This window comes from Sapajus apella, unplaced genomic scaffold (genome assembly GCF_009761245.1).
Source record: "Sapajus apella isolate SASKATOON/1434 unplaced genomic scaffold, GSC_monkey_1.0 scaffold28, whole genome shotgun sequence".
In the NCBI taxonomy this organism is placed as follows: domain Eukaryota; kingdom Metazoa; phylum Chordata; class Mammalia; order Primates; family Cebidae; genus Sapajus; species Sapajus apella.
In genome coordinates this window covers 14,012,599-14,040,364 of record NW_022436968.1, presented here as the reverse complement: position 1 = coordinate 14,040,364, position 27,766 = coordinate 14,012,599, and the positions used below count along the sequence as shown (strand labels likewise).

At 35.6% G+C, this 27,766-nt stretch overlaps 1 protein-coding gene across 4 annotated transcripts in view; it reads left to right on the top strand.

Annotated features, from left to right (window-relative positions):
• Positions 1-26,330, top strand: part of UBE2E3 (ubiquitin conjugating enzyme E2 E3) — a 78,057-nt gene extending 51,727 nt beyond the window's left edge. For all 4 annotated transcript variants that reach the window (XM_032292779.1, XM_032292776.1, XM_032292777.1 and 1 more), the window contains exons 4-6: positions 20,542-20,674; positions 23,625-23,772; positions 25,700-26,330. In XM_032292779.1, the coding sequence (XP_032148670.1) occupies positions 20,542-20,674; positions 23,625-23,772; positions 25,700-25,797 (379 nt within the window). In that variant the 3' untranslated portion in view covers positions 25,798-26,330. The remainder of the gene's footprint in view (positions 1-20,541; positions 20,675-23,624; positions 23,773-25,699) is intronic.
• Positions 26,331-27,766: the final 1,436 nt, after the last annotated feature.

The following is a 27,766-nucleotide window of genomic DNA, read 5'->3' as shown; positions in this document are numbered from 1 at the left end:
TGCTGGAACTCATCAGCTACCCTCCACCGTGAACTAGAATAAGTGGATAAACAATAGTCTTTTCTATTAATCTTTCTTAACTATATATATAACTCACATTTATTTCAGCGCTTACTAATATTAGAAATATTTTGGCCTTTAGTAAATTTTCGTGATGTTTTTGTGACCAGAAATATGATATAGGAACTTGCCTTGTTTATGTCAATTAGCGTATGGTTAAATTGGTTTCAGTATATGTCATTTCACATAAAGTTGCAGTTTCCAAGTACCTATCAACAACGTTAAGTGAAGACTTACTGTATTGAACCTTTATTGTTACCTCACATCATCCATAGTTACGCATTGTATAATGATGTTTTGATCGACAGACTGCATATATGATGGTGGTCCCATAAGATTATGATAGAGCTGAAAAATTCCTATCACCTAATTGAGGTTGTAGTCACTGTAGCACTGTAGAACAGTGCATTACTCACATGTTTGTGGTGATGCTGGTGGAAACAAACTTGTGCTGCTAGTTGTATAAAGGTATAGCACATAAAATTATGTATAGTCCGTACTTGATAATAAACAACTGTGTTCCTGCTTTATGTATTTACTATACTTTTTATTATTTTTAGAATGTACTCCTTCTACTTATTTTTTTAAGTTAACTGTTAAACAGCCTCAGGCAGTTCCTTCAGGACGTGTTCTAGGAGAAAGCATTGTTATCAAAGGAGATGACAGCTCTGTGTATATGTTATTGCTCCTGAGGAACTTAAGTGGAACAAGATGTGGTGGTGGAAGACAGTAGTGATATATATGCTGCTGAGAAAATGAAAAGGCAAGTCACAGAAAGGGGGAAAATAATTTCAAAACCTCTATCTGATGAAAGACTTGTATCCAGAACAAACAAGTCTTAACATACAAGACTTACATCTTAATAATGAGACAAACCAATTTAAAATGGACAAAAGATTTCAATAGACATGTTACTGATGAAGCTGTTTTAATAGTGCTTAACATCATTAGTCATTAGAAAAATGCAAATTAAAACTACGATGAGATACAACTACATACTGACTAGAATGGTTAAAATAATTTAAAAAAAAAACAGTATTAGGAAGGATATGCAGCAGTTGAAACTCTCATACATTACCATTGAGAATGCAAAATGGACGGCCACTTTGGTTAACAGTTTGGCAGTTCGTTATTGTAAACATATATGTGACTCAGTGTTACTGGTTGAATGATGTCCTCCAGAATGGTGCGTTTAAGCTCTAACTTGTAGTAGTACCTCAGAATGTGACCCGTTTTTTGGAAATAGGGTCATTGCAGTATAAATAGTTTAAGATGGGGTTATATTGGAGTAGGGAATTCTTAACCCAGTAGGATTTGTGTTCTTAAGAGAGACACAGAGGAGAGATGGCCTTTTGAAGAGAGACTTACAGAGAATGCCACATGATGACAGAGGAAGAGATTGTTGTTATACAGCTGCAAATCAGGGACTGCCAAGGATTCCCTGCAATGGCAGAAGCTAGGAAAAAAACATGGAACATTCTTTTCTAGAGACTCTCCTAGGTGATTCAGGAGAGCATGGCTCTGCTGGCACCTTGATTTCATACTTTTTGCCTCTAGAACGGCGAGAAAATAAATTTCGATAGTTTTAAACCATCTAGTTTATGATATTTTGATATGACAGTTTTAGGAAACCAGTAACACGATAGTACCACCTCTAGGCATTTACTCAAGAGCACGAAAACATGTTCACACAAAGATGTACCTTAATGTTTATATGGTTGTGATTATAATAGTGAAAAATTGCAAACAACCCAGGGTCTGTCATCTGAGCAATTGGATACTATATCCATATAATGGAATGAATTACTGATCAAACACACACCATATATAAGACTAAAAGCATTATGCTGAATAAAATAATCCAGTAGCAACAGTCTATGTACTATATGCTTCTGCAGTACAACATTCTAGCAAAGGCCAAACTACAGTAACAGAAAGTAGATCAGTGGTTACCAGGAGTAGGGAATAGGGACGGAGGACATTGACTTTAAAGGAACATGAGGAAACATTTTTAGGGTGGTGGAAATGTTCTATAACATGGTTGTAGTGATGTTACAGGACTGTATACATTTTTCAGAACTTACCAGTGTTTATTTGAAAATGGTGAATTTTATTATAAATAAATTATACTTCAACAAAGCTGATTAAAACCATTTGCAAAATACAATACATGGTTACATTGAAGATATAATGAGTATACTTTTATATCAAATGTAAAAACATTGTCTTAAGAGTATACAGGGACTGGTGTGGTGGCTCACGCCTGTAATCCCGACACTTTGGGCTGAGGCGGGTGGATTGCTTGAACTGAGAAATTTGAGACCAGCGTGGGCAGCATGGTGAGACTCCCATCGCTACAAACTAAACAAGTGTACAAATGCCAATTTTGGCTATGATAAAATATCTAATAGTGTCAATTGCAGAGTCAAAAAATTCATCTCAATAATTTAGTAATGACAAAGACACGGATATCTAGGAGTTGAATAAAATTTTAGTAAGATGTGATTATAGAGAAGATGTTACAGTCATCCTGTGATATCCTTGGGGTATTGGTTCTGGGACTCCCATGGATACCAAAATCCTCAAAATGCTCAAGTCCCTTATGTAAAATGGCACAATATCTATGCATATTGTGTTATCTTCTGGTATACTTTAAATCTCTAGATTACTTTTAATACCAATATGTAATATAAATTATATGTAAATAGCTGTTAAACTGTATTAGTTTTTTATTTGTATTATTTTTTATTAGTTTTTTTTCTGCATATTTTCTGTTTGTGGTTGGTCGAATCTGTGTATGTAGAACCTATGGGTGGTATAGAGGGCTTATTGTATTTATAACTTACTATACAGCGTGATTTTTAATATCTATACCTAAATGAATAAGTATTTTAAGTGGCTGTTTAACTGTTTCTTTGACATTCCTAAAACTTTGTATACTTAATTTGGGGAAGAAAAAATGTTTGTGTTCTTCTTAGTGGATAAATGGAAGATTGCTTTATAGTCCATGCATTCATAGAGCTTTCTGATATGCCCAATACCCAGTTAATGTTGATACATCCTTCTTCATCCTTCCACGGGACATTGGCCTGTCTCTAGTTCTGCACATGTTACACTGTATTGCATTTAGCCATTTTGATTAGATGGCATTTATTCCTTTTATCCCTACTACAGTGCCTGGCTTATGATGTACATAAAATACATATTAGTGGATAGGAAAAATTTTTATATAGAATCAATTTTGTGCCACAGTGTATTTTGTCGGGGTTAATGTTTATTCAACAAGCATTTATTGAGTAACTGTTAAGTGGAAAGCATTATCTGGCTGCTTTGGGATACATAAAAGAACTATAACATCTAAACATTTAAGGTTAGAATGAAATGTAATTTCTATTTAGTGTAAGGTATACTATAATTTATAGGATGAGGTTGGATAATCACTAGAGATTTCAGATGGATCATAGGTAAAAAATACTAGAAAAATGGTTCAGTCTGATGACAAAGGAAATCACTTTTTAGTAGCCATGGCATTCAAAATAACCATAGTTTAAAATGTAATTTAACGAACAGTTCCTGGAATTGTATTAAAATCATTCTCTTTACTGCCATATTGTTAGATCCAGAGAGTTAAACTATGCAGTAAATGAGCTAATATTTTACCTTAGAAGAAGACTTGAATTTTCGTAAATAGACTCTTTGAGGTTCCTTCTGATGGTTCAGTACATTTCCTTTTCTCTAAAGAAATGTTTCAGGGCCAGGCACGGTGGCTCAGGCCTTTAATCCCAGCACTTTGGGAAGCTGTGGCTGGTGGATCATGAGGTCAGGAGATCAAGACCATCCTGGCCAACATGATGAATCCCTGTTTCTACTAAAAATACAAAAATTAGCCAGGCACGGTGTTGTGGGCCAGTAGTCCCAGCTATTTGGGAGGCTGAGGCAGGAGAATTGCTTGAACTTGGGAGGCAGAGGCTGCAGTGAGCCGAGATTGCGCCACTGCACTCCAGCCTGAGTGACAGAGTGAGACTCTGTCTCAAAAAAAAAAAAAAAAAAAGATCCATGGGATTTTTTTTTCCTTTTTAAGATAGATTTTTAGTCTTCATCTAGAGTGTCAAATAGCACTCGAACCTCTCCTCATAAGGGCATTGAACAATAATGCAAGCTTAAAACGTTCTGATTTTTATATAGATGATCATTATAGGTCTATTTTAATTGTTAAAATGGATGTCAGGATTTTCCATGAGCAGTGTGCAACATAAGGATTTTTTATTTTATTATTATTATTATTATTTTTGAGATGGAGTCTTGCTCTGTCGCCCAGGCTGGAGTGCAGTGGCACTACCTTGGTTAACTGCAATCTGTCTCCCAGGTTCAAGCAATTCTCCTGCCTTAGGTTCCTCAGTAGCTGGGATTATAGGCACGCGCCACCATGCCCAGCTAATTTTTGTATTTTTAGTAGAGACGGAGTTTCACCATGTTGGACAGGCTGGTCTTGTATTCCTGACCTCGTGATCTGCCCACCCCAGCCTCCCAAAGTGCTGAGATTACAGGTGTGATGTTGCACACTGCTCACAGAAACTGTGGTAAGCTTTTTCAAATACAAGTGTATTTTTGGCCAGTGCTTTCACTAGGTGAATTGAATGACTACCAAACCACTGTCAGGAGGCAGTGTGGTCTGGAAGAGCAGTGGACTGTGAGTCAAAACACCTCATCCTTGCCATCACAGAACGTGGAGGATCATGTCAGCAGACCTTAGTACTGTTGATTATAAACATTATTGTAATATGTATCCTAATTTAGATAATGGAAAGCAAGTGTAAATGAGGATGTTATTGTGGAGCCTTCTGCATTTGTTGAAACTAATAAATTAATATTGGCAAATTAATATTAACTAAACTCTTGGCGTTATATTAGTTTTTTCACTGGTATCCCTTTCAGGAGATCACATTGCATTTAATTGTCACAACTCTTAAGTCTGCCCTATCCCCATCAGTCATTCTAAGCTTTCCAGATGCTTGAAAACTAATGTTTGCCTGCCTTAGGAATCAGAGAATATGTACTGAGCATTGCTCAGTCGTTCCTTCTTAATTCAAGGGTATTGTGAAACATCAGTTAATATCCTGTCCCCTTCAGGGGTTATTTACATGTTTCATATTTTCTGACTTAACTTTAAGTGTCTATGCTCTTCTGATTGGCTCTCCATTAGTATGACCTAGTCAAAAAGCCAAACAGCAATCTGTACGAGTTCAAAAAGAAGGAGAAATCCCTTTGGTATTAGGGAGGACCTTTCTATTTATTAATTGAGTTCAGATAAGGAATATTGCAAGAGGCAGTAGTCATTAGGGTGGTAGTTCAGAAATGGCATGGGCAGCAAACTTCTGAGGAGTTTTCTAAGGATGCTGGTGAAAGAGTGCTGAACTGGAAGTCAAGGAACAGGTTAGAATTCATGTTCTGCCACATACTATCTGTGCCTTGAGCAAGCACCTGACCTCAAGTTTCCTCATTTGTAAAACCAGGGACTCATACTAAATGACATGTAAAGACCTGTCAATTCTAAACATCTATAATTGAATCCCAGGTCAAATGCACTAAGTATCTGGATTGGAAGTAGGGATAAAGAAAATTACATAATAGTAGGAGCTGTCAACTTCACTATTAACCCCAAAGGCAGGTGCCATCACATATGGATGGAGAAACATTGATTTCTCTCAAATGTTCAAAAAATTGACTCAAAAATTTCACTCAATGTCACACATCTGGTAAATGCAATCAGATTTTAGATCTTGTGTGATTTCCAAGCCTTTTTAATAACGTTTATTACTTCCTCTCTATTTTTATAAGAAAGATTATTCAGAAGAACTTTCAGGATGCCTGGTGAGCAAGGAAGCTTAAAAGTTAAGTTTTATGCCTGTGTAACTGGAAAAAGAAAATGCCAATTTAAAAAAAAAATGTTTTAAATCAAAGTATAACAGGTTGAGCATCTCTAATCTGAAATCTGAAATGCTCCAAAACCTGAAACTTTCTGAGTTCCAACATGATGCCACAAGTTAACCTGAGCACATTTTTTCACTATATCCATGGTATGTTTTATTTATTTATTTTTTTTAATCTTTCTTAACAACTTTATTTTGGAGATCATTGAACAATGATGACAATAATGATGATGATGATGATGATGATGAATACTTTCCTTTTATTCAGCACCTACTCAGTGCGTGGCCCTATAGGTAATGTCCACAGTCTTTACACAGTCTTCTACATCTCCAGTGATGCAGAACTCATCCTTGACTTTCATGTTCACTTCAAATCCTTTCTTAAGCTCCCAGTACAAAAAGACACTATTGCTTCCTTCTCCAAACAAAACCCGCTTTCTCTTACTTCCAGGCCTTTGTCCATGTACCTCCCTATTCCCCAGTGTGTAGTGCTCCCCTCCCTGTGTCCATGTGTTCTCATTGTTCAACACCCGCCTATGAGTGAGAACATGCGGTATTTGATCTTCTGCTCTTCTGTCAGTTTGCGGAGAATGATGGTTTCCAGGTTCATCCATGTCCCTACAAAGGACCCAAACTCATCGTTTTTGATTGTTCATTGCAGCACTGTTTACAATAGCAAAGACCTGGAACCGACCCAAATGCCCATCAACGATAGACTGGATAGGGAAAATGTGGTATGTTTTATTTTTTGCTAAATACTTGCATGTGAATAAATGTAAGAAAATGAGCACTTACCAGTAGCATATATATTCAAGAGTCAGGAATGCTGGTGATGCCAGTCAACCAGATTGTCCACATGGGTGGCTGAGATACAGTGCATTCTTATGGTTTAGTGCGTGTACAAACCTGTTTCATGCACAGAATTATTTAAAATATTGTATAAAATTACTTTCAGTCTTTGTACGTAAGATGTATATGAAACATAAATGAGGTTTGTGTTTAGACTTTGGTCTCCTCTTTAATAGATCTCATTATGTATATGCAAATCTTCCAAAATCCAAAAGTATGAAAAAAAAAAAAAATGGAAACACTTCTGGTCCTAATAAGCATTTTGGATAAAGGATACTTAACCTGAATTATTGTCAAATGCCTGATAAGACAAAAACACAAGAAAGTAAAATATAATAATTAATGATAATCACCATAGACATAACCACTGTTATTTCTACCCATCCTCTTTTAAAATACACAGACATATTTTATACACATATACAAATTGTTTATGCAATATAATTACTACTGTGTATGTATAGTTCTCTGATCTACTCTTCCATCTTCATCTGTCAATAACATTTCTCCATGTCATTAAACAGTCTTCAGAATCTTGATTTTTTTATTTTCAGTGCCTACATCATGGTCGATTGAAAACCATGAATGATCTAACCATTATCATTTTGTTGGACATTTAAACTATTTTGAGTTCCATTATTATTATTTTGCATTGAGCCTCCTTATACAAAAACTTTCATTCATATCTCGTTTTTTTTTTTTTTGTCCTAGGATAGCTTCTTGGATGTGGGATTACTTGATCAAATGTCTCTTGATACATGTGGCTAGAAATCTTTAAAAAGTAGTGTTTCTCCTCCGATCTAGTAGTATTTGAGCATGACTATCCCTCCACCTTTTTCCCAAGTACTCCAATTTCTGGTCTTTGGCAGGGCCAGGTTTTATGTTAAAGATTATTTTGATTTTATTGAGTTTGAGGTGACAGTTGGTCAGAAAAGTGTAATGTTCAGTAAGTACTTAAAAAGTGAATAATACAAAAAATAGCAGTGCTACAACTAAAGACTTAGACATCGACATTTATGTAATACAGGATGAAGTCTCTAAGCAATAACTATGTATAGCTTCTAATATTTACGGCATTATGTATAGCAAGAAGGATGCCAAAGACAACTTCAGGGCAAACCCAGATCATAAGGGATAGAAGTTAAGAAAAAAAAAAAAAAAAGTCTTTAGTGGTAGTAGAGAATACTAGAGGTGATGGAATGCAGGTTTACTTTAATAGATTACATTTTCTATAAGGCTTTATCTTAAAGAAGGTTCAGCTTTAACTTACTGTGTAGAAACTACTTTTTTTAATTTCAAGATTTGTGACGTAATTCCACTATTATGCCGATAAAATTTTTTATGTCACTAGATTAGTGTATTGATCTTCTTAATGTACCTTTTGCATACTTACAGATGATAACATAATTCCTAAAGTCCCTGTGAATGGTTCTTATATTAACCAGTATGTTAAAAGTCCTAATTGCCCCACTAGTTTCTGATTTAGCTTACTGTACTCTCCAGGAACTGTTCAGTTCTGTTTTAAGAGTATTTTACAACGTAGTAGTCATATAATGTCAGTGGTGCACTGGTTAATGTTCTAAAATTAATGAATAATATTTTACCTATTTTCATATTACGTAGAATTTTCTAACTGCCAGAATTTAAAGTCAGAGAATTTACTAAATGTTTACACAGGATACTAAAATAAGATTTTACCTTTCTCTAAATAGCATACCTAGTGTTTATGCTTTTAAATCTGCTGCTTTATAATCAGAAAGAGGTGTAGGGAAATGGCAAGAAAGTGTACAGCAGGAAGAGCTGAGAAAAACTGTCATAATCTACTTTTTAAAGACAAAATGTATAGGCAAAATTAGTTGTGCTGTGTATGAGTAAGATTGTAGAGACATTTTCTCATTTGATCAATTTTCAAAAGCTATTACATTGTGCCGATTATCATTACAGCTTTTTGAGGTGATGTTAGGGAAGTTTTCCAAGAAGGCTTGCGTGCTCCTGGCTGAGCCCAACAAAGCTGCATTACCTTAATAAATTCACCACAATCTAAAGATGTTAATGAGTTTTGGCAAAAGTTATAATAGCTTCTTACAGCTTTCTGCGTAATACTGGTAACAGTCACAGAGCCCAGGCAATTATGTCATATCTGAGGATTGGAATACTTTCTTATTTTCATTCTGTTTTTTTTTCTCATTCTTTCTGCACATCTGCTGTCGCCCGTCTCCAGTTGTTTTGAATCCTGACTGAGCATTTTATCACCTGATGAGTTTTTAAACCTCTGTAAGCTCAAACCCAGCCCCACGTTAACACGTCAGAATCTCTAGGGGTGGGACCTGGTATTGGGCAAGGTTTTAAACTCCACAGATGACCAGCCAAGTTTGGGAGCCAAGTTTGGGACCCATGGTTTCAGATGTCATAACCACACATCAATTAACTTAGTACCTCTTAAGGAGGTTGCTCATTAGAATAACCTGCGAGATTTTCTCCACGCTGTTCCCTCACTCCCTCTACATTTATTACTTTAGTGAACCAGTGTTAACTGATGGGAATACATATACACACAGCCCTTGGAGATACACACACAGAGACACCCACACACAAGTTGGGACATAAAAAAAAAAAAGACAACAATCAATTTGTTACGTATTATTTTTCCTACACTCTTTGGAATACAGCCTGCTTATTTAAGTGACTTTGTATTTGTCTAGCATTATTTTATGTGGATAGTTTTGTGGTGTTAGTTCAGTATTCGCATAATCACTGTGAGGGCAAATACCTTGTATGTTCTGTTCATCACTGTATTTTCAGTACCCACGAGTGCCTCGTACATGGTGAATAATTAGTAAATGTTATAAGAGTGAATCATTAGCACTGAGTTTTGGGAGCACTTTACATATGTACCAACTATATTATGAAACTTTGTAATTACATTGTCCATCAAGGAAAAAGATCTTCCATAATGCCAAAGATAAGCAGGAAAAAGATTTGTTGAATTTTGAGTCTTTTGCAGGTCAGGGATTCTGTGTAGGCATTAAGGGTTTGAACAAAAATGTAGCACAAAACATAAATACTTCCTGGTAGAAGATATATTTCCATACCTGCCCTCGTATATCAAACTGCAAAACATACAGAAAAAAACTAATGAACAAATGGGTGCTTTTAGTCTATGCTTAGTTTAAGCTTCATGATAAACTGGACTAGAGCTTGACACATTTATCAACTGTTAGTTGTATTTTACCTAATCATAGCCTGTCTTAAAGTTAAAGGTAGAAAATGAGAACAAGATGATCTGTCACATATGGTTAACTTGTAATTCAGATTTATAATATATTGGCAAATGGCTTCAATTTTGGACGAGCCCTTAAACTGTACAGTGTTCAGAGAATGAGGGAAGGAAGATACCTAAGAAGGATTAAGTAATCTTAGCCAAGATATCTAAAAACTCTTAATAATTTGATTTTTCAGAATTAGAAAATCTGTGTTGTCAGAGTTCTCCAGTTTGGGGTTTGACAAGAAAGCATATCATAGAAATTACTCTGCCTATGAAAAATCCTTTATGGTTTAGATTTTCTTCTGTAGTGCCTTTACAACAGTTCCTGAGTGCTTCAGTCATAGCCCCAGTTTTGTCTTACTGGGCCTCCATCCCTCTTATTTTTCAAATTAAAAAGTACACAGAAAACTATTCAAGAGTAGAAAGAGTATATACAGTGAAAACTAGGTTTCCTTATCACTTCAGAGTACCACATCCTTCTTTGAGGTAACCACGATTAGCATTTCCTTCTCTGTTTTTCCAGAAAGAGTTTATGTTGCTGGTGTACACATGCAGATAGCTTTTGTAGTTTATTGGTATGATCCCCACATCACCAGATGATGTCTTCTTTAGTTTCTAACACACTTTACAAACCCAACTTCTTTCTGTATCTCTTCATGTAATTAATCTTTCCTGTGCTTTGTTTCCGTTTGCTTTTTTGTCCCTCTGTTAAACACCTGTCACAGGTCTGACATATAGTATTGGGACTTAGGTGTGGTGGTCTCATCTCAGGCATCATCTCGCCTTCTTACTCTGTACTCTTTGCCTGGCCTGGCCCGGCCCATCCCACCTGCAGGACGTTAGGGACCTGTGTATCAGGGTCTCACAAATTTATATTTATAGGACCAGGCCCCTCTACCTTATTTGCCTGTCTCCGGCATATTTATCATTTGAATATCTCAAAAACTTCTTAGTCCCAGTGTCTCCAAAACGAACATTTTTTTCAACATCCGTATCTTAGTTAATGGCATATACATTCATTATCTCAGTCGTACAGTCCAAAAACTATAAGCTATTCTTGCCCTATTTCAAAACGTAAGTCCGGTTAATTTTTTTTTCCTTTTACTTCGTAAATAACTCTCAAGTGTCTCCTCTTTGTCTCTGGTATTGCCTTAGTCTAGTTTGTTATCATCTTTCACCTAGATTCCTGCAGTGGTCCACCCACAGCCCCTCCAGGCCTTTTCCAGACCACTCTCCACAGAGCAACCTGAGGAGGCCTTGCAGAATGTCCCTATTAGTTTAATACTCCCCGTCGTTGCTTAAAATCTTTTGATAGCTGCCTATTCCTTTAATCTAAAGACAAGTATATTTCATGTAGCCTGACAAGTTCCTGCCGAGACATTTGTTATGGCTTCTCTCATCAGGTCATGTTTCCTTGTATTTCCCATGTTCACTTTGCTTCTGCCACATTGTCCTTCCAGGCCCTGCTACTTACATTGTTCCCAGTAGCCTCGGGGCATTTGCATATGCTGTGAAGTCCTCTTTCCCAGCCCTTTCACTTTCTGCTGATTAACCCCCGTGGGGTATTTCAAATAATCTTTTAAGTATGGCTTTCTATGACTCCTCCCTTATCTCTCTAACATTTCCCTGGCATTCAACAAAGAATGCCTCGCCTTTGTAGCACTTTCTGTCTTATATTTTTTTGTGAGTTTATTTGATTAAGATCTATACCCTCAGCAAGGCTTTAATTTCATTTGTATCTTCAGTTTCTTGTACTGATCCCTAGCCCCAAATCATAGACACTCAATAACCGTTTAATGAATGAATGTTTTCTTTATTGAATCTAAGAAGTACTATATTTTGTATATTGTGAATACTTTTAATTCAAAGTGAATTCATATGTTCACAAGGCACAGTATGGATTAATAAGCAATACCATTTCCTGGTTGGTGTAATAGAGATTACCGAAGAATTTACATGTTTACCAAAAAGAGGCCATTCTTGGGGAGAGGAATAGAAAGATAAAATCATTGGACCTGCTACCATATACCTAGGTCTACCCTTTTAGTTAGTAAAATTATTTTTCTGTATTATTTCCCCAGCCATTCCCCTCACCCTAATTGTCTGTATTATAGCTTTCCCTAATAAATTGTGAACTCCTAATTGCTTTCAACCTAAATAAATAAGATTTTTTTCGAAAACATTCAGGAATAACAACTGTTCACTTAAGAACAGTTTTTGAAGTTTCAAAAGCAATATAGTGGTATGGCTTTCCTTCAGAAAAATTAACAGAAGTTGCCTACGTTCTCAGCCTAGTTGGCACATGCCCATTAGCATTTGATGTACTTCATATAATTAGATTTGTTCTGCATGCTATGGATATTTGTAAGCCCCAACCACCATTGATAATGTTGTTAAAATGAACAACTCATTTTTAACATTACCTTTTTCTCTCTCTTGAGCAGTGAAGATAGAACTCAGTTGAGAGAGAGAGAATAGAGGTGACTTGGAGAAGAAAGGGTGATGGGTTGAGATTTCTGGAGGTTTCAGCTGAGGGAGTAGAGAAGCTTCAGAGAATAAAGGTATTCTTTATGTCACCATTAACAGAAATCAAGGATCTTCTGGACAGAACAACTTTTTGAGTGTAGGTATTTTAGCTAAGTCTGGTGTTATACACCACAATGAATGTGAATATAAAAAACAAGGGATTTAAGTGTGAAATTGTGACCACAGTATTAGCTAAAGATAATATACTTACAGATGTTGATGTTTAATTTCACCACACCCACAGTTTATCTTGGCATCCCAGTGCTTGGTCCATAGTTGTTGTTTACAATGTTGTTTAACTGACTGGACTTACTTGAATGTGTGTTTGTTTGTGTGTTTTAAATTATTTCACTTGTGTATGCTTGTACTTTTAGAAATGTTTTCACCTACGCTTAGATAAGTGTATAGTACTTTGCAATGAAAAATACCTGTACCAGAATTCTTCTCTTACGAAATGTTTCTTATGATTATACACAACAGACCTGACTGCATTTGGATGATGAATGTCATAATAGGTCTTAAGGTAGACAAAGCACAAACTTTATGGTAGTTTTGAAGAAAGACTAGATGGTAATTACTAGATCAAGAATGCGTTATTGCACTATCTGTGCAGACAGAAGTCTTTAGGCAGATGCCTTAAACAATTTTTTACTTCATCAGTATTTTCATATGTGCACCTGACCGGCAGAAATAGTTATTGATTCTTTAATGAAGATGGTTTTTCAGGCTGAATTTCTGTATGTATATGGCGCACACACCCAGCCAGTTTAAGTTTGTGTTCAATCTAATTCCTTTAAACCAAAGGCTATGAAAATAAATACTACTTATTTTCTGTAGACCATGTGGTAAGGTTGTTAGGGCTGGACACAAAGAAAAAATATATTTATTTGCCATACCCTCAATATATGAAAAGAACAGTAGGTTTCAAAAATCATACTTTGAAGCATCACAGTAATTTTGTTTGTTTGTTTGCTTGTTTTTGAGACAGAGTCTCGCTGTGTCACCAGGCGCCAGGCTTGGAGTACAGTGGTGCCATCTCTGCTCACTGCAACCTCCACCTCCCAGGCTCAAGCAATTCTCCTGCCTCAGCCTCCTAAGTAGCTGGGATTACAGGCACACCCCACCATGTCCAGCTAATTTTTGTATTTCTTAGTAGAGATTGGGTTTCATCATGTTGGTCAGGATGGTCTCGATCTCTTGACCTCATGATCTGCCTGCCTCAGCCTCCTAAAGTGCTGGGATTACAGGTGTGAGCCACCACGCCCCGCCGTATCACAGTAATTTACAAAAGGGCCAAGAAGTTACAGAAGCATTTGTAGTACTTTGTGTAAAAGATGTGAAGCTGGTAAAGAATGGTTCAAAAACTTAAGAATCAGAATCTACTTAATACAAATGTTAGGAAAAGAATTCACTTCTTTACAGGAGAATACTCTCTGATCGCTATTTCCTGAACAGTTACCGAAGATGTTTCAGGAAAGAGTTATATTCTAGTGTAGAGTTTTAATGCAAATGACCATATTTGTTTTGAAGGTGACACCTTGTGGGTTTTCGTCTACTCTTTAAAAACTTCAGTTTAATATCATTTTGTTTTTCCTCCCATCCCCACATCCTAAGTGTTAAACATAAAGAAACTAAAACTCATCTTGTCACCTGCTGTTTTGTTCAACAGGATTCTCTTCAGAAATATCCCTAAAGTTCAGGAGGGACTCTTAGAGTAGACATTTAAAACAGAGATGAAACAGAGGATTAATAATCCAAATTATATGAAGCATTTAAAAGTCTGTAGAGTAGAAGCCATCACAGAATCACCATTAGTACGTCATTAGATACCTTTATTTCTGAATCTGTTAACATTTAATATTTGGCAGGAGCTGGGTAATGAAAAATATTTGTATGAATTTATTGCTTTAAAATTTGTGATGAAGACATTTTACAAAAGAATCTTAGCTCTGCATATATGACCCTAGGCAAGTCACTTAACCTTTCTGTCTCGTTTTCTCATCTATGAAATTTTGATAAAAATACTCAAACAGGATTACTGCTACCGAGTTAGTTAAGATATAAAGCACCTGGCATAGAGTGGACACTCCATAAAATGTTCTTTCTTTCTTTTGTTATGTTAATAGTAAAATATAATTCTGGTATACTTTGAAACTTCCTTCTTTTTTGTTTTCAATGTACAGCAGTAGATAAGGCTTAAGTAATAATAATTCTTTCATATACTCTAGCTTGAACGTATTTTTTAAAGGAAATGAGAACTACATGTAGTTGAAGTCTCTTCATACTTTCTTCCCAGTCTCATTCCTCTTTCTTCCTCCCCAGAGGCAATAACTATCCTGTATTTTTTGTCCATGATTTCTGTGTAAGTTTTCATACTTCCACTGTGTATGTATGCATTCATAAACAATATGTGGGATCTTTTTTATGTTTTTAAAACTTGCATAAATAGTATTCAATTACATGTTTAATCCTACAACTTAACCTTTTTCACTTAGCATTATTTTTCAGATCTCTTGCTGAAAAATATAGGTCATTCATTTTAATTGCTGTATAATTATCTATTTCCTTATTGGTGGACATTGGCTTTATGCGTGTTTTCAGTATTTTAAACAATGCTAGGTTGGGTATCTTTGTATTTTTAATATCCTTCTTAGAACTCAGGTGTACTTACTGAGTCCCATCTTTATCCCTGAAATGTGCATTACTGACCTACAAACGTTTATAATGAAGTTATTTGTAAATGAACTTATTTTATAATGCACTTATTTATTTAAAAGTTCATTTATAAATGAACTTATTTATAATCTTAATTACCTAACTCATTCCAGTCTTTTCTAAAGATTGGTCTAATTTAAGGGCTCCTCTTTCTAATCTTCCCTTCCCCCTGTACTCATACTGAGATGCTAACTTTATAACCTAATTGTGGGAAAACTCATATTATTGCTTATGTTACCGATATTAATAGTGATTTTTAATTTTTAACATTATGCGATTTAAGTATACGAATTCTAAAGCATACTTTTTGCAATAGAATATGCATGCATATTCTTATGACTATTACAATACTTAACCCAACCTAATGGAGTAAACTTTTGTAATTTCTTATTAAATATGTATTTATAGTGAATAGATGAGCTCATTTTATAATTGCTATTCTTTATGTTTCTAGATTGCTTCTTTTTTATGGGGGATGGCATCTCACCTGAAATTTGGTATCTCTGTTTTTAAGTCAAAAATACATTTTCTAAATAAAATCATTTCGTATAGAGTCTGCAGACACTAGATATTTCTGAATCACTGAGGTATTTCCATATAGTTTGGCACAATGTAAAAATTATGTGATTTAACTTAATTATGACTGAATCATAGTGCTGAAATGTCTCCTTTCATTAGCCATGTTATTAATCTGAGTGAATCTTATCTAGTTGTAGCAGGCTTCTTTCCTGCTTTTGCTTTTTCAGTGATGGCTTTAGGGTTCCTAGACTATATCAGTCTGCCATCAAGTGAAACTATACCTCCCCTTCTGGCCATTATGCTAGTGTTGTCATGTAATTTGATTTTAGACATATTATAAACCCCAGAACCCATTATTACTGCTTTTGTTTAATCAATTGAATTATTTTAAAAGATTTAAATAATAAGAAAATAACGTCTTTGACTTTTGTTTGTTTGTTTTACCTTTCTTTTTAATTTTTGTTGGCTTTGGATGCTTCATATTACCAACCAGTTTCTCTGCATTAACCTCTGATAGCAGACCCTCCTGCTGTTCTTCCTCAAAATCATAGACAGACACATCCACATCTTTGCCCTCCTCTGCGTAACACAGTTTGCTCTTTTTGGTTTTGTTTTTTTTTGGCTGCTGGCTGATAGCCTGGGTCTTTTTGCCAACTAGGATCTTCCTGGGGTGGAAGTTCCCCTTGTTCTAGTGTCTCCACCTCTCCATTGGCCCCCACTTTAACCACCTGAAAACCTTCAGACAAGGGTAAGGTGTGGCATATAATGGGTTCACTTTCTGCAAGGCCCTCTTTAGACACTTCATTCTCATAAGCCCCCTGGAGTTCTTCTACTGAAGTAGTAGCAACAGGTACAGTCACAGGAACAGGTACTTGAACAAGCTGAAGCTCTCCTATGTTCATAGGCTGTTCCTCCATATTTATAACCTGTAAAGTTTTTGTTTTTGGTTTTGGTTTTTTTTTTTTTTTTTGATTTTGGCCATTCTGATAGGCATGTAGTGGTACGTTTTTCTTGTTTTAACTTGAAATTCCCCAATGAAATGAGACTGAACGTTTTTCATAAGCCTAATTGTCATCTGTTTATTTTTGGTGTGAGGTATCTGTTCAGGTATTTCACCTATTTTATAATCGGGTTCTTCATTTTCTTGAGTTATAATGGTTTATTGTATATTTTAGATAGCAGTTCTTTATCAGATATATCTCTTACAAATGTCTTCTTCTTCTCTTGACATCGTCTTGCAGCACAAAAAAATCTAGGCCAGTTACAGATGTGGAAGTTAAGAGCATATTGGTGCCATTGGGAGCTGTATAACTGCATAAGATAACAAAACAGTATATTTAAATCTTAGCTCTGGAGGACTGGCAATGTTTAAAACTTAGAGAGATTAGGAATAGAGGGTGAGAAAGGGGTCAGGAAATGTAGGAAAACTAATAAAGTATGTTATTCTAGCAATGAAAGAAAACTTGTATCAAGGAGGATGTGATTGACTGTGTCAAATGTTGCTGGACCAGTCAAATAATATGAAGATTCAGAAGTGATCATTGGGTCTAGTGATTAGGTAGATCATTGATGACCTTGGATAAGAGCTGTTTCAGTGGAGTAACGGGAGGAAATGCCTGTTTGGAAGAGTTCAAATAACAATGGAGGAGAGAAATTGAAGATAGCAGGTGTAGATAAGACTTCCAAGGAGTTTTGCTGTAAAGGAAAGATGATTGAAATGGAAGCTGGAAGGGACAGAGAAATAGAGATTTAAAAATGATAATAATAAAGTTGGGAGAAACAGCATTGTTGGATTCTTATTGGCATCACTCACCAGAGAAGGAAAAATGAATGATTCAAGACATTGGAAAGAGGCAGAGACAGAGAGAGTTTATGTCAGTCATCTGCTAACCTCTAATATGGTTTCTTTAAAATAGAGTGGACGCAGTCCTGCAGCTGCTCATGTCCTTTCCTGACTCCTTCCCTTCTCATTCCATGTTTTCACTAACAGATGTTACTTTATGAGAATGAGAAGAGGCCCCTTACTCCAGACAGGTAGCCAGCACTGCCTGGATTTTAGGATTGGATTTTTAACCCTTACTTACCTTAAGCTAGGTGTCTTTGGGTATAGCAAAGTAATCGCTATAGCTTCTCTCTTTAGTCTAATCCAAGGCAATAGGAAAAGTTATTTACTATCCTGCTGTAATAGTTAAATGTACACTTTGTCCTATTGAGACCGGGCTCCGTAGGAGAGGCTCAGCTCCAGGAGAGGATGTGTTCTTACTCTTGGTCCCTCACTTACCCAAGAATGAGAGGGAGCGATACCCCCCCCCACACACACACCGCATGGTGAGCAATTGAGTAAATATCGGACCCCAGAGAGTTTTTCAAAAAGTGATTTATTTAGGCAGAGAGAGAGAGCGAGAGTGAGCGAGCGAGCACGCGAGCGCGCGCACGAGACCTCCCACGAGGTCGTGGGAGGAGATCCAGATATCGGCCTGGACGGGAGAGAAGGGGACTTTTAACCTGGGAGTAATTCCCGCCCCATTTAAGTTTTCTGGCCTATGAAAGGAGTTCCTTTAAACTTCCGCCCGAGGGATTGATCTTTGATTTCTTCCCGCGGGCACAAAAGTTAAAGACCTCTAAGATCCCGGATGGAGACGTGGGTGGAGGTATGGGCACTGAGAAGTTCTTGCCTTTGAAACTACTCCCCCGTGTGGACTGGGGTAAGAGAATACATTCCCTCACTATGGCAAATAGTATGATAAGTGAGAAAAGAGCACATTTAAGAACTAAGAATTGGGTGTGGAGAGTCCAAGCTCTTCTACCAACTGGCAGTAAAATGAATTTGAGAAGAGTTTAAGGCATATTAGAGTCACCTTACCAACAAGTAATTGTGAGTTTAGATTTTATTTGAACTGTATCACATTTGTATTTTATAAAGTGATGGTGTTGAGCACATTGCACCAAAATGTAACTGAGACTTAGTAGCACCTAGGACTCAGATCTTGGTTTTTCTGACAACATTCCCACAGAAAGGAACCTGGGCTCTTTGGAGAAAGGCTGATTCCAAGGATGGGATTCTTTATGACAAAGGAAGGAAATGCTTCCAAAAAAAGGATGCTAACATGTTGCAAGGATATAGGAGTCATTTTGAAAGTGTTCCCCATTGGCCAAATCTACGATAATTTGGTCATCAAAATAATTAAAGGCAGTAATGACTTATAAAGCATTGAGAAAAAAATGAGACCATACCAATAACACTTCTATACGTACAGTCAGGAGAAAGGTCTCAAGGGGTAACTGTTACGTGTAGAGAAAGTTCTAGAAATGAACAGTCATGATTTTGTTGCTATAACAGAATACCTGAGACTGAGTAGGTTATAAGGAAAAGAGGTTTATTCGGCTCACTTGAAGGGCATCAGTCTACATCTGGTTAGGGCCTAGGGCTGCTTCAATTCACAGTGGAAAGTGGAAAGGCAAGCATCATGTGCAAAGAGATCATTATAGCAAGAGAGGAAGCGAGAGAGAAACTGAGGAAAGCCAGACTCTTTTTAACAACGAGTTCTCTTGGGAACCAATTCGTTCTTGCTAGAATGGGTACTCATCCCGGAAGGAGGGCATTAATTTATTCATGAGGGATCTACCCCTCTGACCCAGATACCTCCCTGCATTGCCACATTTGGAGGTCAGGTTTTAGCATGAGTTTTAGCAGGGACAAATCAAACCATAGCAATCACAAGTGGATACTAAATATTGGGAAGAAATTTTAATGAGAAGCAGGATATTTGCCTGGTCTTAAAGTGTCTGCCCAAAGATTGCTGTTGGTTGCAGGGAAAAGATAGTAACTAAGCAGTAGGAAAATTGGATAGCACTTTGTCTGGATGATGAAATTTAACATTACCAATGAGGTACAGGTTGGTAGATGCTGTGTGCCTCCAAATGTGATACCATGAGAAGGACACATCACTTACATATTATTTTAGCCAGAAATGCATTACATGAGGCTAATCATGAGGAAACATCAGGCAAGCTCAAAATGGTGAACATTTTTTTAAAAAAACTAGATTCTGCAAAAAGTGTTATAAAATTTAAAGAAAGGTGGAGACGACCCATATTAAAGGAGAATAAAGACACGGGAAATACATGGTTCCAAGACTGAGCCCTGCGTTTGGAGAAAAATTAATTTTTAAAGGGTATTACAGAATCAGTTGACAACATTATAATACAAATTGTAGTTTAAAGATTTCTATTAATGTATTTGCTGAAATTGTAACTGTTGTGATTTATAGGAGATTACTTTTAGGAAATGCACGCTGAAGTATTTATGGGGAAAAGGATATGTGTAACTTTCAAATGACTCAGAAAAAAGCATGTCTCTATGCACGCTTGCAGGGTTAGAGGGGTGTGTGTTACAATGGGAGAGAGGAGCAGAAGGGGCAGAATGTTAATGGAGACTGGGCAAAGTTATACCAACTTTCTTTGTACTTTCCTTGCGTTTCCTCTCTAAATTTGTTATATTTCCAAATAAGTTCATACACACACGCATGTGCAAACACATTGGGGCTTATTTCTTTTATGCTTACTTCACTTACTGCTCTAGGGTTGCTAATTTACCTTTAATACTTACCTGGTTTTATTATATTAATATGCATTGCTAATATATGTACATACTGATTTTTAATTTCTTTTAAATAGTGCTGGGCCTAAAGGAGATAACATTTATGAATGGAGATCAACTATACTTGGTCCACCGGGTTCTGTATATGAAGGTGGTGTGTTTTTTCTGGATATCACATTTTCATCAGATTATCCATTTAAGCCACCAAAGGTAAGAAGCTAGAAGAGCGTTCTTTAATATTTATTCTTCTCCTTCAAAATTGGTTATTCTAGAATTTAAATGTGTGTTGATGCAGTTATTTTGATTTCATTCTTTTTCATGGATTGATATGGAAACTCACATAATCAAGAATTTTAAAACTGAAAGTAACTGACTCCTTTCACAAATAATTTGTAATCAATAGACAGTTTAATTCTTAATTGTAAATAAAACTATACCTTGCACATCAATAAAGCAGATAAATTTTACACTTAGGGAAAATACTCTATGAACCTTCATTAATACCTTCATAATGTATTATTAATGAAAGTATTAAGGTTCATAGGGTATTTTCCCTCATAAGTATAAAATTTCCCTCATAAGTATAAAAATACCTTAATAGTTAATTAAGGTATTATTAATCAAGGTATTTATTAGGACAAAAAGTAAAACTGTTTAAACAGTGAAACTATTTGACAGCTTCCAGAAGGGTTTAATGTGAATTTGGTGCTAAATACCTTATCTTTATAGATAAGCAAAAACTTCATAGCCAAGCAGAGAGAAACTAATAATATTTAGTAAACTTATTTTGTACCCTCTTTGAGTATGATGTAGTGATGGAAACAGAGTGCCTGAGTACCTTCTGTCTCTTTGTTGGCTCTGAGTTCATTGGAAGTATGAATTAGGTGGATAACAGAGAACGGAGTGAGTTGTGTCTTGTAATGACCTTCAACTTTGCAAAGCTTAAAAATAGCAATTACTTGAGTGGCTTCCTCCCCTGACTTCTGTGTCTACAGTGGTCACAGCAGGTAAAAACCGCTGGAATTGAGCATGGAGTATTATTATGCTCCTGATACAGAGATGTCTGACATAGAGGGGAAAGTGTATTTTCAAGTCCGTAGCCCTTAATAGTGGTAAAATGTTTTTCTTTTCAACATGGTAACTTTTGTTCTCTCTGTATTTTTAAAATTTATATTGCAATTTATAACATTTAAAATTTATGTAGCCTGTGTGTATGTATGTATGTGCACAAAAAAAGGGTGTATTTTGTGAATAAAAGAGGATTATTTCTCAAGAAGGTATTGTCTAACAAGGTAACAACAGTTCCATCTAGTGGTAGTTACCCCAAATCACAGACAGCAAGGTCCCTTACCCCTGGAGGTATTTACTATCAGTTACAGCTGTTAGTGTGTAAAGTGCTTTACTGTGTGGTCCCATCAGAATCTAAGATCTTGAAATTCTTTTTGCATATGGCAGAAGATTAATTGCAGAAGACGACTCTTAAGTTTTTCTGGACACCTTTTAATGGAAAGTGGAAATTGACTAATATAAGAATTAGTACTGTATATGATTACCAGTAATTTTGATTAATCTAATGGTTATTTATAAATTTAGCATGTTTTTTGCTGAAATTGCAATATGTTAATCTAATTCTTTAGTGTTGGTTCACTCTATTGCTAAGATATATGGTATTAAGCATTGTTAAGATCTATAGTTGGACAAGTGAAAAATAAGATTTCTGGTATGATTGTAGTGTTTGAAACAATTACTTCTCTACAGTGCTAAATATTTTTGAAGTTTGGAAAATGTTGAACTTCTTGAAGGATAAAAGTTTAATAGAAATATGTTCATGAATGCTATTCTGTTCACTAGTTATAGTTGAAAATACTATATTTGTAAATCACGTGTATTGTAGTCATGTCAGTGATCTGAACATAAATTATTTCTGTATTCTAGAGCAGCATTAATGGAAATATAGTAAAATCTACATGTATATTTTAAAATTTCTTAGAGCCACATTAAGTAAAAAATAGGGAATTTTAATAATATATTATTTACCTAACATATTCAAAATATTGTCATTTTAACATGTAATCAGTGTAAGTATTATTAATGAAATCTTATACATTTTCTTCTTGGTACTAACTCTTTGAAATTTGGTATTTATTTTACACTTTTAGTTCAACTCATTCACCTCACCACAATTTAAGAGTAGTATATTCACAAGTAACTAGTATATGCTGTATTGGTCAGAGCATTTCTAGAGGAGCATACTCTCCTCCTCTTCTACTAAACTAGTGTGTTGCTCCCCCACCCCTCGCCATCATGCATTCTTTTCAGAAGGACATTTTTGAGAGCATTTAATGTTTTCTTCTCAGATTCCGCTTTTGCGCTCACAGACACTACTGGTGTCAAATGATCAAAAATTGTCTGTTTTTTTCTTCGGCAACTTCCAGTTACGAGTTAACTATCCAGTTAGTGTTTGTGATTATTTTGGGACTTCGTAGTGTTTGTTCTTATGATTTATCTTCTTTTCTCACACATTTCAGGGATATATTAGTTTCCTTTAGCCAGTAGCTAAAAACCTTGCTTATTTTATTTTAATAATTTAGTCTAACAAGACAGTGAACCAGCTGTAGAAGTGAAAGGCTAAGAAACAGAAATACAGGTAGTGTAAATGATTTTTTTAACCTTCTTCTAAATCCTCCAATATTTTCTAATGTTTGGTAAGAAATTAGCTGAGTTGATACTGATCTTTTATACTAAGAAACTGATGTAACTTTTATCTTTTAAAAAAATCGTCATCAGTTTCTCTTACCTTTGGCAACAAAACATTTCTCTTCCTCACTTTCTGTCTTTCTGTATGTGTATGTACACACACAGTTGTTTATGATGTGGGCGTGTGTGCTAACACACATAAATAGAGTTACTCTATCAGTTATTTAAGTATAACTGATCAGTTCCTCACTTTAGTTCTTTCTGTACAGAGTAAAAACAGACAAATTTTTTCAACTGAGTCAGATAAAACCATTTAATTTTGTTATTAAACCTAGTCTAAGGTTAGCTCCAGTTAAATCATTTAGTATCAACTATAATATATTACCCTTCATTATTTTTTTTAGTGTTTTAGTTGTTAATAAAACATTGATTTTCCTTCTGTTTTTAATGTGACTGTGCTTAGGTTACTTTCCGCACCAGAATCTATCACTGCAACATCAACAGTCAGGGAGTCATCTGTCTGGACATCCTTAAAGACAACTGGAGTCCCGCTTTGACTATTTCAAAGGTTTTGCTGTCTATTTGTTCCCTTTTGACAGACTGCAACCCTGGTAAGCAAATATTTATTGACACATACACTAAGGCTACAAAAACCAGTGCATTATTATTATTTTTTTTAGTTAGCTTTAAATGTAGATTGAGAGGTAAATGCTATTGATAGAAACATCAGCATAAAACATTTTGTGAGGAAATTACCAATGCCATTTCAAGTAGACTAGGCCAAAGTTGCTCAATACCCTCATTTAATTTGTTAATAGTGTGGCACTCTGTAATTATTTTGTCACCATCATTAATGGAATCCCTACTTTTAAAATTATGTAGGTGCACAGACCACGTCTAACAAGAGTGAAGCAATGTTTCTGACACCGATGTCTCCTTTTCCTGCTTCTTCTGTGCTGCCATATGCTTTTAGACAACTACTTTAATAATGGAGGACTTCTTACTCTCCCTTCCTTTTTGAATTAGTTAGTTATATTAGACATAGTAGTAATGGATATTATAATGATAGCCAGTGAGACTTGAACTAGATTATGATTATAACAACTCAGAGATTAAATCATTTGTGTATAATTCATAACTCTAAAAAATGCCTAACTGCCACATGTGAACTTTAGAAACTTGGGTAGCTGACTTGATCAAGTGATGTGTCTAATTTCACACACATTTTATTTCACTGTGTGGCCATTTTTTTTAAGTTCACTTCCTTTTTCTAAATATTTGAGAAGTCACTAAAGACTGTTACAGTTGTTACCTTGTGCTTAGCAGAGATACATATGCAATAGATAGAGATGGATATTCATTGTGGTGTCATTTATTAAAGCAGAGTATTGGAAATAACCTCAATGCCCATTAATAGATGTAGCTTTTTAAAAGAATGTGACAACTCTATATGACTAATAGGAAAATATCTTCAAGGTAAATTAAATATAAAAAGCACTGGAAAAAATACATAGACACGGCCAGACACCGTGGCTCATGCCTGTCATCCCAGCACTTTGGGAGGCCGAGGTGGGAGCATCACAAAGACAGGAGTTCAAGACCAGCCTGGTCAACATAGTGAAACCCCATCTCAACTAAAAATACAAAAATTAGCTCGACAGTGGTGGTGGGTACCTGTATTCCCAGCTACTTGAGGGGGCCAAGTCAGGAGAATCGCTTGAACCCGGGAGGCAGAGGTTGCAGTGAGCCGAGACCTTGCTATTGCACTCCAGTCTGGACTACAGAGCAAGATTCTGTCTCCAAAAAAAAAATGCATATACACAACATAATATTCTAAATGCTTGTCAATGCATGTAAGAACTCTGGAAAGTAATGTTGTAACAGTTGTTTTCCAGGGAAAGAAAATTCTGGATAGTTGGATTCAGGAAGGAACAGTTTCTTTTTACTGGCTAGTTAAAATATCGTACCATATGTACATATTTTTTTCTTTTTAAAAATCAAAATAAAAATTTATATCAGGTTCACTCTCTGGTTCAGAATTCTACTTAAAACAAAATGGCAAGTAAGTTTTCAAGTGGAACTATGGATAGTGATTAGAGTCATATTGGGCACAGATGAAGGAAGCATTTTATTTGAAGCAGCATTGTGTTGTAAGATTGGGGTTTTATCTAAAAATTACCATTTTCATCTTTTCACAAGCAGAAATATAACCACCTAGCATACTTCCGTTGTTGAATGAAAGGCCAAAATTACAAAATAGTTTTTGTTTATTGAAGACATTTCTTTTATAAAAATCAAATCTAGCTATACAGCTCAAAATTCAATTTTTTTTTTTTTTTTTTTGCTGAAGAGGATATTCCTAACTTGAATATTAAAATATATATATGATCATATTGCTTTAAACTTTTTCTTTTGAAAATCTAGCTATAACATGAAGATACTGCTGAAAAATAAGCGTTTCATTTTAGTAGACTATTAGAACTATACTTTGAAGAAGATACCACAAAATAGCTTTTAATGTTCTTCCCACTTTTCCAGCGGATCCTCTGGTTGGAAGCATAGCCACTCAGTATTTGACCAACAGAGCAGAACACGACAGGATAGCCAGACAGTGGACCAAGAGATACGCAACATAATTCACATAATTTGTATGCAGTGTGAAGGAGCAGAAGGCATCTTCTCACTGTGCTGCAAATCTTTATAGCCTTTACAATACGGACTTCTGTGTATATGTTATACTGATTCTACTCTGCTTTTATCCTTTGGAGCCTGGGAGACTCCCCAAAAAGGTAAATGCTATCAAGAGTAGAACTTTGTAGCTGTAGATTAGTTATGTTTAAAACGCCTACTTGCAAGTCTTGCTTCTTTGGGATATCAAAATGTATTTTGTGATGTACTAAGGATACTGGTCCTGAAGTCTACCAAATATTATAGTGCATTTTAGCCTAATTCATTATCTGTATGAAGTTATAAAAGTAGCTGTAGATGACTAGGAATTATGTCATTTGTATTAAATCCAGATCTGAGTATGTGGTTCATGCTGTTGTGAAAAATGTTTTACCTTTTACCTTTGTCAGTTTGTAATGAGAGGATTTCCTTTTACCCTTTGTAGCTCAGAGAGCACCTGATGTATCATCTCAAACACAATAAACATGCTCCTGAAGGCATAGTTTCCTGTCGTAATATTTTAAGTCAGTCTTGTTAGAAGGTGTGTCTGAGATGATTGTTGATGAAATAAAAATGTGGCTATGAAGATTGACTACTAAAGACTAGCACAAATAAACCAATTCTTAAATTGAAAACATTTAAAATCTTATTAAATGTGTTTCATTGAAAGAATGACCTTAAATATTCAAAAAGGAATTTTAACCCATTGGTCTCAAACACATAAAAACTGTACTTTGATAATATGATGTTTAAGCCAAAAAGAACATGAAATCCTGGCTTACTCACTTAGGAGTCTGGTAATGTCTTATGGAACATGTTGCTTCCAAATTGGTGTTTTTTGTTCAGCATTGGGCAGTATTGTCAGATGTTAACTTTGATGTGGTAGCTAGCTTATGGTGCACATTTTACTTCTAATCCTGGTCTTGAATTTTCGTGGTGTGTATAACCATTCTTACTATGGCAAGTGGCCAGCAAATATAGCCAGAGGCAGAGTTGAACACAGAAATCTTTGTTTGCCTTGGGGGTAGAATAGAACTGTGTTAGTGTACAGATGTGATATTATTTCTCAATGGATGAAATGCCAAATTGTAAGATGTTTTAGAGGTTAAATTTCTTCTTCCTAGTTGTAATTGTAAAGTGTTAGATTTTGGGAAAGTTAGAATTACTTTGCAATATTTAGATTTGCTAACAGAGTATAATTGTGTGGTTTTGTTTGTTTTGTTTCCCTATGACTAACGTAATTATCTCTGGTCATATAGCCAAGGCTGTGGTATATGGGGCAAGTGTCTTCTCCGATCGGCCTTCAATATGGAAATGAAGTATCGTCTTAAAATGTATAGAGTGAAAATATTAACATAAAAATTGCTTCAAGATAAGTGAAACGTGTAGTTGTGTGCATCACTAGAAATAGACTCCTACTCGAATGTTTGTCACAAGTCTTAGAGTAAAATTAAAATTACACTTATATATCTCTTTTTCACTTAAATTTCCCACCCAACACTATTACAGAGGAACACCATACAAAGGAACTATTTTGAATACTTCAGACTTTACATCTATGAAAACCTAACTAATAATCTATAATGGAGTCCAAGTCAATGTGATACAAGTGGAGACCTTTTATTAAGCTGTAAGGTTTTTTAATCAACCATAGGTGAGCTGTATAAAGTAGTTTTTCCTCCACTGCCAAAATTGTACGTTCTACATCCTAGAGTAATAATAAACTTCTCTCTTGGTGCTAAAAAAACTTTTATCATACTGAATGTTAGGATGTTTAGGGATGATATGATTAGACTTCCTTTAGTTACCATGAGCCTCATTACCACCACCAACCTATTTTGCTGACTTGTAGGCTGTGTCTATACTGGTTTGGGATAAAGTGGAGGGAATTGGTTACTTAGAATATTTGCAACTCTTTCACAAACTACCACTGTGGCC